Source organism: Typopeltis vanoorti, chromosome 8 (genome assembly GCF_054136105.1).
Source record: "Typopeltis vanoorti isolate ZY-2024b chromosome 8, IOZ_Tvanoo_1.0, whole genome shotgun sequence".
NCBI lineage: Eukaryota > Metazoa > Arthropoda > Arachnida > Uropygi > Thelyphonidae > Typopeltis > Typopeltis vanoorti.
In genome coordinates this window covers 132,039,274-132,054,990 of record NC_143556.1, presented here as the reverse complement: position 1 = coordinate 132,054,990, position 15,717 = coordinate 132,039,274, and the positions used below count along the sequence as shown (strand labels likewise).

Below are 15,717 nucleotides of genomic sequence, written 5' to 3'. Positions count from 1 at the left end.
CGTTACACGACACTGCTTCATAACCATTGTCACTATTTCCCCCTTTCGTGTCTGCCTAATGTGTACTTAATTCCCCTGGTATCATCAGCAGCACTCTCCCTCCCTTCCTGCCCTTTCTATCCTCACGAAAAATACTGTACCCTTCCATTTCTTTTCCCATTACGATATCATCTTCATTCAAACCATGTTTCACTTATTCCGATGATTTGGGGTCGAATAAACTCAATCACTGAAACAATTTCATCCCCTTTATTTCTGATACTTCTGACATTTATTAAACAAACACAACAGTTCATTTTTAGGTCTATAGCCAGTCTTATCCAAGCCTTATGTTGATTATGATTTTCCCACTACACCTTCCAAATCATCTTTATCACTGCTTACCACATATACCTGCTGAGTCTCCACTTCTCCACCCACATTGCAATATACTCCATCTTCATACACACATTCACTGCCACTTTCAACATTCACTTTCTCTGTGCCATGTCTCCCTGTCCACCTGAGCTCCCCCTGTTTCCCTATTCCTCTTGTATTCCCATTCTCTCTTTCTCTCTCACACTACAACTATTTCCACTTCCAAGCACTGCTGTCTCTTCAGTACCACTTTCCTGATTTTTCTCTTCATCTCTTCCTTCTGATCTCTGGCACGCACCACACACTGTACTTCCACACATTATACTTTCATAGAGCAACAATTTCTCCAGCACATTCACTCCAAAGCCATTTAAATGCAACCTATCACACCTGTATAATTTCATTCTTTCCTCAGACACATGCCATACATCCACAAACTCCACTGCCTTCTCACACAGCTCCGCCAACATACCATTCATGATTTTGGCTCTCTATTGCAACTCATCTTCATTATACCTAGGTAACACACTGACAACCTTTCCTACTACACTGTTATCTTTCACTCTTCTCAATAGCCTCCTGATATTTGTCCTCACATCTTTGTGTCCAGTTAGATCATTCATCCCTACAATCACAACTAAATTTTTCGCTTGTTTCTTCCTCATGTCTAATGCCTTAATTATCATATATTCATTCTCCCATCCGGATAGCAGACCTTATGGACTCTGTCAGTAATTAGCCCTCTAATTATGGAGTCTTCATGTACTGCTATCCTGGAATCATTCATCACTTCTTTTACTCTTTGTTCTTTAATTCTGATTTCTTGCATACTTTAATTAATTTCTTCTAGACGCCTAACATCACTCAACATATTCTTCATTTCATTTCCAATATCTATTTCATTAAATCTTGCATTCCAACAACTTCACTCTCTATCTCTCTACCTCTCGTTCGGCCTAACTTTACTTCCTTTTCCTCATTGCATTCTGTCACTCCTTCAGTTTCTCCAAATTTTGTTTCACTTCCATTTTTTGCAACTTCTTCCATAACTTTTGCTTCTACATTTTTGCATTGTTTTACTCTCTCAGTTTCTCTTGCTTTTGTTTCATTTCGGTTTTTTGTAACTTTCACTTCTACATTCTTGCATTCTTTCACTCTGTCAGACTCTCTATCTTTCATTTCATTTCTGTTTCTTTCATGTACACTATCTATCTTTTCAGTCAGTTTTGCATTCTGTGTATCGTGGTCCAACAATATAACAACAACACTTACGACAAATCCATACTTTCTATCGTCTTTCGCTCATTCTCTCCCTCTCCACCAGGACATCTCTTATATTCTGCCATGCATACATATCACACTCAGAACTTCAAATCAGTTTTAGAAAAGTCTATGTCACCAATGCTACATGACTTTTGCACCATTCACCTAGTAGCACTAGTCGACGCCTTGTGGTTGACCTCATGACTGGCATTGTGTGATATTTAAAATGACAATTTAGACTAATAATTCTGATAGAATTCACACCAAACATCACTCAGACACACTTCATTCTCAAAAATAAATAATGAAACCCTAAAATTTATGAAACATTGCCAGTTATTATTCAAAATAGGACTTATTTTTCTGGAGCTCTTTCTGACTTTCCTTGCTTTCTCTCTGACCTTCCTGACTTTCCTTCCTACACAACTTACGGCCCTCTAGCGGCCGATTTCGCTTGCATGAGATATTAAACTTATAGTTCTTGTCTGCCTTCATGCCTTTTTGCTTATATAGTAGTATGAAAACTGACTTCTGTCAGTCTCTAGGCCATGATCGTGTCTCCCATATCCTTTTAATCATTCTAAGAAACACTCTTATCCTTTCATTCCCTGTGGCCTTAATTAACTCTGCTGGGATTCCATCTACCCCTGGTACCTTATTTACTGTTAAGCTGCTGAACTGCTCTTTCAACTTCATGCCTAAGTGGAGGAGGTTCCAAATTGGAATTTTCCTGGTGAGTTGGGCTCCTCCAAAATTTCTGTATCCACTGTATTGTACAGTTCCTCACAGTATTTTTTCCATCTGTTTTTGATTTCCAATTCTTCTGTTTGTAATGCTCCATGCATGTCTTTGATAACGTTCAATTTGGGCTTAAACATGTACTTTAGGTCATGAACTAAATAAAACATCCTTTTATAATTGTCTCCCCTCATCTGGAACTATATCTCTCTTCACACCTATTAGTATAGAACTTTTCCTTGTCCAGTTTGGTGGCTCTTCTGACTTCTCTGTGTAATCGCTTATATTCTTCAGTCCCTGCATCTCTTTGTTTTTCCAACCGGCCTCCTTTTGATTAGTTCCGGAGTGTTTGAAACTGTTGCAAGAGGTTTACGTTGATAATGTAATGTCACGTGCATGAATGTTTGAATGGCACAAATGCTTTGCTGATGGTTGAGAAAATGTTGCAGATGATGAACGACTGGATAACCTTGTCACTTCAGCAACCGATCAAAACATTGGGAAAATTAATGAAATTCTTTGCACTGATCGCCGATTAAGCATTCAGATGATAGCAGACATGGTGCACATTGATAAGGAGACTGTATGACAAATTTTGCATGAGCAATTGAACATGAACAGAGTCTGCACCAAAATGGTTCCCAAAAACTACTTGTGTCAAGAGCAGTAAGACTTCCGGAAACAAATTTGCACTGACATCATGGAACAGCCGACAGCGAAGCCGGACTTGCAGGAGAAAATCATCACATGTGATGAGATGTGGATTTTCCAGTACGATCCAGAAACAAAGAGACAATCGATGCACTGGAAAACTCCCACATCACTGAGAATGAAAAAAAAGCAAGAATAAGCAAGTCAAAATGGAAGGTAATGCTGATTTTTTAAAATTTTATTTTTTAATATGAATGGCTTGGTAATAGTTGAATGGGTACCAGAGGGTCAGACAATTAACCAACTTTATTACCTAGAGGTTCTGGCCAAGCTAAGAGAACGAGTGAGGAAGAAGAGACCCAATCTGTGGAAGAACAATGCTTTGATTCTTCATCAGGACAATGCTCCAGCCCACAGTGCACTGTTTGTAAAGCAGTATCTGGCTGATAAGATCCCAGTCTTGGGCCATACACCTCACTCACCGGACTTAGCTCCATGCGACTTTTACCTTTTTCCAAAGTTGAAAACCGCATTGAAGGGCACCCATTTTCAGTCAGTGGATGAGGTAAAGAAGAAAACAGCAGTGCTACTGAAGCATATAACACCTGATGACTTGCAGCACTGCTTCCAACAATGGATAAATCATATGCAACAGTCTATAGATAGAGGAAGGAGTATGTTAAAGGGAATAACAATTAAGTTGTAGAATTGTAATAATAAACCACATTTTTGCAACCAGTCTCGTTATTTATTAGCCACACCTCGTAAGTCCATCATGAGTGTTTCTGAAAGCAGGTATTGGTAATAACTAATCTGTTAACATGGGCAAATTCCAACAGTCTTTGACCACAGGTGTTATGTTCACCTAGACCAAACATGCCACACTATGGCCTGACTCTTATACTCTTTCCCACTTTTTCATTTAAGTCCCCTAAGATATAAAGTGTGTCTCTCTCTTTGGTAGGCAGTCCAAAACGGCCTATAAGTTTTCATAGAATTCCTCACTTTTTCCTTCAGGCCTGTGTGTGTGTGGGGGTGCATAAACTATCATATTTGATACATTGGTAGGCTGAGCCTTAAGTCTAATAGAAAGCATCCTATCATTAATGGAGTTACAACTAAGAAGGCTTCTTGCCTGAGTTGTCTTCAGTATCACAGATACCTCTGTCAGGTGGTGACTGATGCTTTCATTCACCACCTGAGTAAACAGCTAGTTTACCATCCTATCTTTTGAAGTGACCTCCATTCCATCTGGTCTCTGTAATTTCCAGGATGTCAATTTTATACCTATCCATCTCTTTACAGACAATCTCATGCATATCCATCTGTAGACCCCAAATATTCCATGTAAAATTCCCTTCTAAGATTAATCTTATACCTTCTGTGTTGCTCATTAACAATATTGCTGACTTCTGTTGGAGACTGGACTATACTTCTTGATCAGCACCCTCTGCCTAAACCCTGAACGTGGCTCTGATTATTCTAATGACAACGAATGCAGCATAATATGTATTATAAGGCACAACCATTTTAGTATTTTGGAATGAAGTCACTGCAAGAAGAATGTGGTAAGGTTGCAGAGGCCCTTTCCACACAAGATGAGATTTATTAGCAAAATAGGAAAGATTTACCCCTAGCCCTTGAATACTTTAATAGCACTTGGGAAAGGAGCAAGAAGGAAAGAAAGAAAGAAGGAAAGAAAAAAAGGGGAGGGACCAGTCTACAGGTAATATAACAGATGTATGTTACATGGAGTAAGGCATGGTCCATCATTAGGTACTTTGGGTTTTCCACACCCATACTCACACGAGAGTCCTTGAGGCATCTGGAGTATACACATATATATACAGACACAAGCTATATTACATTTCAAACAGCATGCCAAAGAGACAATAATTTGATCAACAGTTATTCTACTGGCCTGACTGCTAGTGAAAAAAAATCATTTAAATAAAATAACTACATCAAAGCTATATTTTATTTATAATGTCATCAGAGAACAATTTCATATAGATAGTTTTATTACAGCAAAAGTGGTGTCTTCATTTAATATGAGAGTTGTTATATTAGAGCTAAGATCCTGGATTATGTACAGTCCTATTTATAATTAATTCTTAGACAGAAAGGTTATGTGGATAGAATATATGCCTCCCATATTCTTGGGATTTTAAAACTATCATTATTGTTAAGATTAGGGTGGTTGATAAGAATTTCACTGGCCTAATTAAATTTACGTTCGTACCACGTTTTGGTGTGATGTAAACAGGTGCCTTTCCAATCAATTCTGCGTAGAGTATTCAGGACATAATCAGAAAAGCTAGATTTACCATAGTTATTGAATTTAATGTTCCATTTATGTCCCTTTTTTTCTGATGGGAATTCTGCATCCTGTTTCACCTATATAGGGTCAATTACAGGTACATCATATAAGGTATCCAGAGTGGGCCAGCAGAGGAAGTGGATCCTTGGATGAGTTGAGTAAGTTCTTTAATTTTCCAGGAAGTTTAAAACAGAAATGCAACCTGAATGCCATCGTTAGTGAGTTCAAGGAGTGGTATAATAGACTTTGTGTTTTCCAGTGGTCTCCCACGATGAGTCTTTTCACTTCATGGAGACCTGAATCACAATAATAATAATTATGCAAAAAGAAGGTGATCTTGATAGGAGACTTTAATTACAGGAATATAGAATGGAAGGAGGAGATAGTGTATAGGAACAAGTAGAGTGAGTTTGTGGAATTTCTGAGAGATAAATATTTTTTGCAGCAAGTGACTGAAGTAACTAGATGCTTTAATGTTTTGGATTTGGTGATAACTTCACTAGATGTAGTTGTTAATGAGGTGTTGACACTACTGCTGGTTGGTGAGATCATGTGGTAGTTGTTTGGGAAGTGATGAAACAAGAAATGGTTACTGCCAAAAATGGATATATGTAAATGGAAGTATAAAGTGGATGATTATAGAAAGCTCTGTAGTCAGTTAGCATCAGTACATTGGGTAGATGAGCTGAGTGAAAAAGATGTTGATAATGCATGGAAACTCACAAGGCAACATCTGACAAAAGTGATGTATAACTACATACCAAGGGTTAAGAGTGTAAATAGAGTAGGAGTGAAATAGATGAACAGTGAAATCAAGCAAGCTGTGCTGGAAAACAAAATGTTATGGAGGAGGTACAAAGACAGTTGGTAGTGATCAGATCCATGAATTGTATAAAGTGCAGGCTAGAAAGATGACAAACATGGTAAAGAAAGAAAAGATGCAGTATGAGAAGAGAATGGTAAGAAGTAAGTTTTTTTTGCAAGGAGAAGAGATTGGTAGGACCATAAAATGCATTGCCTGAGAGGGTGGTGAATGTGCAGATTATGGATGATTTTAAGGATTAATAGGATAGGCTAGGACTGTGAATGATTTTAAGGACTGGTAGGATAGGCTTTGTGTTCACTAGTGTTGACCTCCTGCAATTGAGTCTTGTGACTCTTTGTGGGGAAGGAAAATAATAATAATAATCGGTAGGAACATAGAAAACTTCGGCTGCATTCTCATTGGAAGCCTATAGAACAAATGAAACATTTCAGCTTTATATTTAGGCACAGTTTTTACTGAACCTGGCAAATTAAATCTAGAAATGTACAACAGAATAAGCAAAGCTGATATGGTGTGCAGCCTGGTGAATAAATTTATATGGAATGAGTGAGAAATTCGTTAAAACACTAAACTAGCAGTATACATGACAATGTTGCAACTAGTTTAGTTATGCATCTGAAAGTTGGGTTTGAAATAAAGCACTTGATTAAAGATTAGAGTCCACAGATATGAGAGTTCTTAGAAAAATTAGGGGACCTGAACAGACCCTGTTTTGAAGAAACTTGACATTGTTTGAATTCAATAATGTGTTAGTAGGACTAATATAAGATGGTATGGTTACTCAAACAGAATGGGTGAGGAAAGGTTAGTAAAACAGGTGTTTGATTCCAAGAAGGCGGTAAAAAGACCCAAAGGAAGATGAAGGTCTAGGTGGGTTGATTCAATTGTAATTGCCTTAGAAGAATGAAATGTTAGATACTACAATATTGGAGTTCTAACAGTAATAGACTAATTTGTAGAAAAATTGTTAATAGGAGATTAGTAATAATGTAAACTTAATCATATATGAGGGTGGTCTGAAATGTTCTCTACCTCAACCAAAGATGGCAACACTATCGGCAAAAATTTTTTTTTCCCATAAGTTGGTACATCTGTCATAAAAATCCATGTGGAATTGCAAGTCATTCTATCAAGTAGTTTGTTTTATACAGCTTTCTGAAGCAAAAGTGTTGTCTGCATCCCTTGAAGTGGATAAAATTGAATATCGTGTGGTTATAAAATTCTTTGTAAAAGAAGGTTTAATGCCAAAAGAAATCCATTCGAAATTCTTAAAACTTTATGGGCACTCTTCTCCTTCATTTTTAACAATTCAGAAATGGGCTTCCGAGTTTAAACGTGGCTGTACCAGATTTGAAGATGATTCACGTAAAGGATGTCCAAAGAGTGTAACACCAGAAATCATTGATCAAAGTGCATGATATGGTATCGGATGACCGGCGAGTCAAAATGCATGAAATTGCTGTGACTATAGGCATTTCATAAGAATGTAGGATATATTTTGCATGAAGAATTGCAAATGAAAAAGCTTTGCGCAAGATGGGTGCCACGTTTGCTTACAGCAGATCAAAAATGCACTCTCATGAAAATTTCTGAACAGTGCTTGGAGCGTTTTAACAAGAATAAAACTGATTTTGTGCGTCGCTTTAATACTATGGATAAGACTTGGATTCACCATTACATACCAGAATCCAGTCAAAACAATGGACAGAAGCCAGTTATTCACTGCCAAAGAAGACAAAGTCGGTTCCATCAGCAGGAAACGTCATGGCATCGGTGTTTTGGGATGCTAAAGGCACTTTGTTTATTAATTATCTTGAAAAGGGTATAGTCTAACTACATAAGCAAGAGCTGCTGTTGTTGGAAGACTGCCAAGAAGAGCCAATTCATGTTGAAGGGGAAAAAGAAATAAGGCGATGTACAAATTGGTCATAACATGCGAAATCACGTGTTTTATACGTAAAATTTTCCAGCTGTCATACAAGCAAAATAGTTACCACTTTAAAAACTACAATGATCATAAAAGAGAAGTTATTTATCCAACCTGTAATAATAAACATGCATTACACAATACGGATTGATTACCCTATTACCGGAATGGATTCTGCTTCTAATGACATGCGCAGAAGTGTCGAAGGGTCTTGTATCTGTGGGCGTACTATAAAACAATAACTGGGGATATTATTCCGATCTTTTAACCAAACTAAATGAAAAAATTCTTGAGAAAAGATCCAGTTTTCAGAAGAAAAAAATCATCTTTCATCAGGACAATGCACATGCCCACAAAGGTGTTTTGAGAATATGAAAATTATGGTATCTGTGCTATGAATTGTTGGACATCCACTCTATTCCCCAAATTTGGCACCCTCTGGCTTCTATCTCTTCTCAAAACTAAAGCTCTTCATTATTCAATGTTTTTCTTTGAATTAAAGGTCATTGCAGTAGAGGGGTATTTTGCAGATCTTATGGAGAACCACAGGGATGGTATAATGGTGCTGGTGCATCGCTGGAATAAATGTATTAGTCTTAAGGGAGATTACGTTGAAAAATAAAAATAATTTTGAAATTATAAATCCATTTATTCAAATTAAGTGGATATTGAATCGAACATTATTTCAAAGCCGAATAGAGAAACTATAAGCCTTTTGGCTCTCTATTTCAGTTATAAATCCATTTTTTCATTGTTAGGCCAAGAACTTTTCAGACCACTCTCGTAATGCTGTCATAGCTGCCTGAACATGCATCAACCATGGATATCAGGAAATGTTTGATATATATATATATATATATATATATATCAAACATTTCCTAATCAAAACACCTTTAAATACAACCACAACAATTTAATGTAATTATGTATAGAGACTCTATGATGTTCATAGTTTTTTTAAGCTTCAGTGTTTTAGTGTTTTTTCTTTTTTCTTTCTTTTATAATGTCACCTGATGAAGGCTGCTATAAGCCGAAACTAGTCGTGTTTTTATATTAAAACCTTTTTACTTAAATCTCGGTTCTAGTCATTCAATTCTTTATAAAAAAATATATATATATATACAGGGTGTTCGGGATAAATTTGACAGTTTCGTAAGGAAAAAGAAAATCTTCTTTGTATCTATTAAATTTAATGAATTGACAAAAAAACATTACAGGCAGAGTTAATTACAATACTATCAACAAGATTTACTCAAAATAACCACCATTAGCATCGATCACAGCTTCAATTCTGCTTCGGAACCTCGAACAAGCTGATGCTACAGTCTCCCTGGGAAGGGCCGCAAAAACTGTTTTAATTTTATCCATTAACTGGGCTTTTGTATTACTGGAAGTGCGATTGGTGTCTTTTTCAACTGCGCCCCATACAAAATAATCCATGGGGTTAAGGTCTGGGGAGTTTGGAGGCCAAACATTTGGACTGGTGAAGTCGTAGAAATTTTCAGACAACCATTTTTGACTTTTCCCAGAGGTGTGGCAAGGGGCCGAATCCTGCTGCCATACATACGGCCTACCATTGGCTACCCTTGTTATCCAGGGCTTGACTACAGTTAGCAACTCCACGAACAATGCCCGAATTCCAATGCCAGGGTTCTTCAACACCTGTTCCTGCAGATTTGCGAGGAATTCTGCTGTACGAACGCAATCAGATCGTCTGCTAGGGATCTTTCTTCTTACTACATCCTCGTAGTCACCATTGCAAGTCTCTAGTTCATGCCTGATTGTTTTTACTGTATTCAGGGAGCATTGGGCAGCAGTCGTAATATCCTTATTTTGATGGCGGGCACGAATCATCATGATACAAGTTATTCTCTTCCATAATTCAGGTGGGTTCCAGCTATCCATCCTTTCTGACATCTTGTATATGAATGAAGAAGGGTCCAAACTTTTAAATGAAGAGAAGTGTGTGTTAATACATGTAACTTACGGAAAAATATAATTAATTATAAATATGTCAAATTTATCCCGAACACCCTGTATATGTGTGTGTGTGTGTGTGTGTGTGTGTGTGTGTGTGTGTGTGTGTGTGTGTGTGTGTGTGTGTGTGTGTGTGTGTGTATTTATTATTTTTATTTTTTTAACTTTAGGAGGCCTCATCCAAAGAATCTTCTACATTTCCATTCATTTGTAAAGAAATGGAAGATCTCTGGTCACCAAAAAAGATTACTCCAAATAAATGGATTGCAAGAACAGGTGAATCTTTATTCTGTGTATATATTAGCATGTCTCAAAATTAATCAAAGAAATAAATCATGTAATTTTGTTCCACCTAATTTTACATACATACGACTTCTCCAGACAGTGAACCAATTTTAAAAAATCCACATGCTCCCAGCATTCTAATCTTTTTTGACCAGACATTTGTTTGTTTCTATGTAATTTTGCTGATGATGCAAAGTTTGGTAGGGTAATAATTAATACTGGCAATGTGGAATAGAGCGTGAATGATGATTTAAATCAAAAAGTGTTGTAGTCTGGGATTTGGATGTAATAGTAGCTAGAGAGTTGAAGTTTAGAAGTATGTTATAAAGTAGCCATGGTAGCTCACAGGATTACTTGTTTATTAAATAATACTCTAACATGCAGGGATAAGTGAGTTATTGTTCTTCTTTATACAAGCCTTGATACATCTAGATTACTGTGACAATCATAGTTACCCAGTTTTTGTGGGAAGGAGGAAGTGATGTCAAGGATCCAGAGGTGAGTAATCAAGATGATTAGTAGTCTGTTGAGTGCTCTCTTTGAGGATAGATTGAGGGCTTGTGGGTTACTGAAGTTGAGGTGAGGAAAGGGTGGGATCTATGATAGAAATATTTAAGTTATGTAAATGATTTTATAGCATTAATACAAATGAAATCAGCACTTGGCTAGAAGGGGAAGAACAAGAGGTCATCCCTGAAAGTTAGGTGAGTTTTTGGTTAATGCATTTCTGGTGTTGGCTTTTCTTCTTTGTGTCTGTTTTTGTTTCCATAAGGGCAGTGATAGATTGGGTTCCCTGACTTTAAAAGTTCAGATTTGTTGTGGGCCACAGAACAGAAATTTAGTGGCACCTTTGTTTCTAATATTTCTTTTGTAGTATCAGATGGAATGCTATTGTTAATAGATCTGCCTCTGGTTAGTTCATTATACTAATGTTTTTTTTTTTTTTCCCCAGTTACTGATATTACTATAGGTGTTTTGCTTCTGAAAGGGTGATTATTATTGATTTCATTGCATTATAAATTTAAGGTATGAGTGGTGCATGACAGGTATTTAGTAGCATAATTTTGGTTCTTGTTATCAGTGATTGTAGCCATGTCCTTTATTATCCATATTTTGATATATTTAATTATACATGTTATCTGATATGTTTAATAATTTATATATTATTTTGTTATGATTGTAATTTTATTTTTCTGTTGTACTTTTCCATAAATTATGTTCAAATAATGCTTTGAAGAAATAAAAATTATCAGTATTTTTCTTTCTTTTTGTTTGTTTTACTTCCATTAGTCAGTGTTGTTACTATTGTTGGTGTTATAGCATTGACAGTTTTTTTTTAATTTTTTTATTTTTTTTATAACCCTCTTCTGTTGTTGGTGTTTTATTTTGGATTTCTTCTTTTTTCTCTTTATATTTATGGTGATACTTTTAATTTTCCTTTCTCCTTGACTGCTTCTGCCTATACTAAAATACATTTTATGCAGTCAAACATTATGCAAATATCCAAAGAAAAATATACTGAAAACATAAGAGACAGTTTGTACAATAAGAAATTATAATCACATTTCTTATAAAAATTATAAGAAAGGTAATAGATTTAGTCTGGTATAATACTTTCTTTCGTTGTAATAGTGATCTGCATTGACTGTGTCGAATTATTTATTAGAGCTCTTACTTTACTTTAAATTAAGATAAAATAACACCTCTCGCTTTTTTGACCTTAATGAAATTGTCATCATAAGAAATACACACACACATTCTCGAACACAAATTGCACATCAAGTAATCTGCAGCATTACTTCTTTGTTAACTTATGATTAAATTAACCTCTGGCAAGGGCAAATGAAAAACTATGAAGAAATATAAAATATTAAATAGGAAATAGTAATAACTAACTATTTCCTGAGAGAGTGGTTGGAGTGGGGACAGTTAGTGGGTTCTATGATAGGCTTTGTATTTCCTAAAAACGACCTCCCATGATGAGTCTTTTGACTCCATGGACTGGATAATACTAATAATAATAAGTGAAATTACATCAGTCAGTACTGGTTAGAAATTAGTTATCTGCAATCCTGTTATTCTTAAGTTCTGTCTATGAGGTGGGGACTATAGATTAAATATTGACCTTATATTTCTATTTTTCTTAGTTTCTTTATGTTTGGAAAGATTCTCCTGTTATCCTTTTTTGCTAGATTTTGAGTGGATTGCAGGTAAACCTTCCAACTCCTCGGGATCTTTAAGCCATTATTCTTGATGAGATCACAGTGTTGAATTAGCAACTCATGAACAGAAAGGCCTGATTTTCCATAATTAAGGAATTTAATGTGTTTTGATAAAAGAAAGTTTTATGACTAAAAATGATACATAGAACACAGGAATTTTTTAGTCAGTACCTAAATAAATTACACGAAGTAGTTAGACTGGACACATCAAAACAAATTGTGTGTGTGTGTGTGTGTGTGTGTGTGTGTGTGTGTGTGTGTGTGTGTGTGTGTGTGTGTGTGTGTGTGTGTGTGTGTGTGTGTGTGTGTACATGCACACACACAAAGGTCATGAAGTTGATTTAATGGTGAAAAACTGTTAAAATGCAAATAGGCAAGTTCATGCTGGACAATGATTGAGACTTAAACTGTTGAGAGGTGTTTACAGGGTTGACACTAGGGAGTTCTTTCGCTTGGTTGAACAGCAGGAAGGAATCATGACAAGGGGTCATCCCTGGAAGTTACGAAAGGAAACTGTGAGAAAGAGGGTCAGGAGTGGTTTCTTTGCATGGAGGGTGGTTGCATGGAATGCATTGCTTGCCTAATGGAGTGGTGGGAGCTAGAACAGTCAATGAGTTTAAGGAGTGGTATGATAGACTTTGGGTTTCCTAGGAGGGACCTCCCTCGATGAGTCTTGATAGACTTGTGTTTCTTAGAAAGGACCTCCCATGATGAGGCTTTTGACTCCATGGAGGCCTGAATAATAATAATAACTAATCGACAAGCAGGCTTGGTAAAAACATGGTTCTTAAAGAAATCCTGTATTCTCTGGAAATTACTTCTTTCATCCCTGGAAACTGTATAAAGAAGGTGTGAGTAGGGGAGTGAGAGACAGGTTTTTCTTGTGCAGAGTCATAAATGATTGGAATGCCTTGTCTGAGAGTGGGTGTCTGCAAGAAGTTTGAATGTGTTCAAGCCACGGTATGATGAGCTGTGTATGTGATAAAAGGACCTCCCAGAGAAGTCTTTGACTCCATGAGGTCTTGGGGTAATAATAATAAATGTAAAAACACATGACTTGCATTAGCTGTGTGCAGTTAGTGATAGAAAGTGATTTTTGGCAAAATTGAAATCACTAATATTGAAAAATTTAATGAGAGATTTCCAAATATCACTCGGTGTTGGTCATTGCTTTTTATTCAGTGATTGTTGCGAATGGGTGACTGCAGCAGATTCATTTAGAAGTCTGGATGAAATGGTCTCTTCTAAGTAAAGCATAGTTGAAAGGTACATTTTATAAAAAAAAATTTGCACTTGCCATGGGCAGACCCCCCTCTATCCTTTAGCAACTGACCTTGTGTATAAAATGAGTATAAAACCAGCAATATGGTGGAAATATTAGGATGATATTTTCATTACTTAGAAATACGACCTCTCAAGCCTACAACAATTTCTAAATTCACTTAATTCTTACAAACCTACTATAAATATACATTTGAGCTTTGTGAAAGATGCAAAACTCCCTTTTCTTGATCTCATTTCTAAAAAACCTGAACTCAGTGTTACTCTTGATGTATTTTGTAAACTTTCATGTACAGGATGTTATCTTCATGCCTCATTTCTCTGCCATCTTTGTCAAAAATTAGGCATAATCCCCACACCAAACAATAGAGCAGTTTCTCTTATACAAAATGATGACCAACTAGACAGAACTCCACACTGTCTCTAATTTCCTTGTTCTCAATGCCTCTTCTAAGAAAACAGTTAACATTTCATTTTAGAACCCTTCCACTTCAAATAACAAGATTATTCAATACAAAGACTCCATCACAGTACCATATATTGAAAGTTTATCAATTAAAATAGCATCTGTTTTCAAAGATCACAATATGAAAGTATTTTTAAAACCAATTCAAACTGTTCGTAACATTTTCGTAATGTAACGTAATGAGAGGAAAATTCATTGCGGGGGAATATTCGTGGAGTCGAAAATTTTACCTGAAAAAATTCATTGCAGGAAAATTTATTGTGGAAAAAATTTGTTGAAAGCATTATTCGCTAGAAAATTGAAATGATATTGCATTGATACTGATATATGAAAAGTAAATGCAGTGCAAGATAAATTTCACAAAATATAGTTTTTTTATGTATTTATGTATTATTGTTTAGATTTTAATTAGATTTTCATGATATTTTTATTCTTATACAATGGTTTTGCTGATGAAATATTAATATATACAAAACTGGAATAGGTATGAGAAAGGGCATCACATTTAAGAATAGTTATTCTGCGAATCCTTCCTTATATTTCTGCACATTTAGACACCCATCCAGATGTGATACTCATATATATATGAGGGTGGTCTGAAAAGTTCTTGGCCTCACAATGAAAAAACGAATTTATAACTTCTAATTTTTTTTATTTTTCAACATAATCTCCTTTAAAACTAATACATTTATTTTAGCGATGCTCCAGGTGCTATTATACTATCTCTGTAGTGGTTCTCAGTAAGATCTGCAAAACACCCATCTACAGCTGCAATCACCTCTTGATTTGGAGAAAAACACTGACCAGCAAGGAAGATTTTTAGTTTTGGGAATAGATAGTGGGCAGGTGCATTGTTCTGATGAAAGATGATATTTTTCTTCTGGGTCTTTTCTCACGAATTTTTTCATCTAGTGTGGTTAAAAGATCAGAATAATATTCTCCCATTATTGTTTTACCCTTTTCTTCAAGATAATTAATAAACAAATACCTTTAGCATCCCAAACCCCGATGCCATGACCTTTCCTGCTGATTGAACTGACTTTGTCTTCTTTGGCACTGAACAACTGACTTATCTACACTGTTTTGACTGCTGTTTGGATTCTTGTGTGTAATGATGAATCCATGTCTCATCCATAGTAAAAAAATTGACACACAAAATCAGTTTTATTCTTGTTAAAACCCCTCCAAGCACTGTTCAGAAATTTTCATGCCAGTGCGTTTTTTATCTGCTGTAAGCAAGCATGGCACCCATCTTGCACAAAGCTTTTCATTTACAATTCTTCATGCAAAATGTATCCTACACGTTCTTTTGAAATACCTATAGTTACAGCAATTTCATGCACTTTGACTCACCAGTCATCCAATATCATATTGTGCACTTGATCAATGATTTCTGGTGTTGTT

General features: G+C 35.9%; 1 protein-coding gene across 10 annotated transcripts in view; it reads left to right on the top strand.

Moving 5' to 3' along the window:
• Positions 1–15,717, top strand: part of LOC150104358 (intermembrane lipid transfer protein VPS13A-like) — a 2,072,875-nt gene that overhangs the window by 1,196,627 nt on the left and 860,531 nt on the right. For all 10 annotated transcript variants that reach the window (XM_090396324.1, XM_090396319.1, XM_090396320.1 and 7 more), the window contains one exon: positions 10,230–10,335. In XM_090396324.1, coding sequence (XP_090252450.1) covers positions 10,230–10,335 — 106 coding nt within the window. The remainder of the gene's footprint in view (positions 1–10,229; positions 10,336–15,717) is intronic.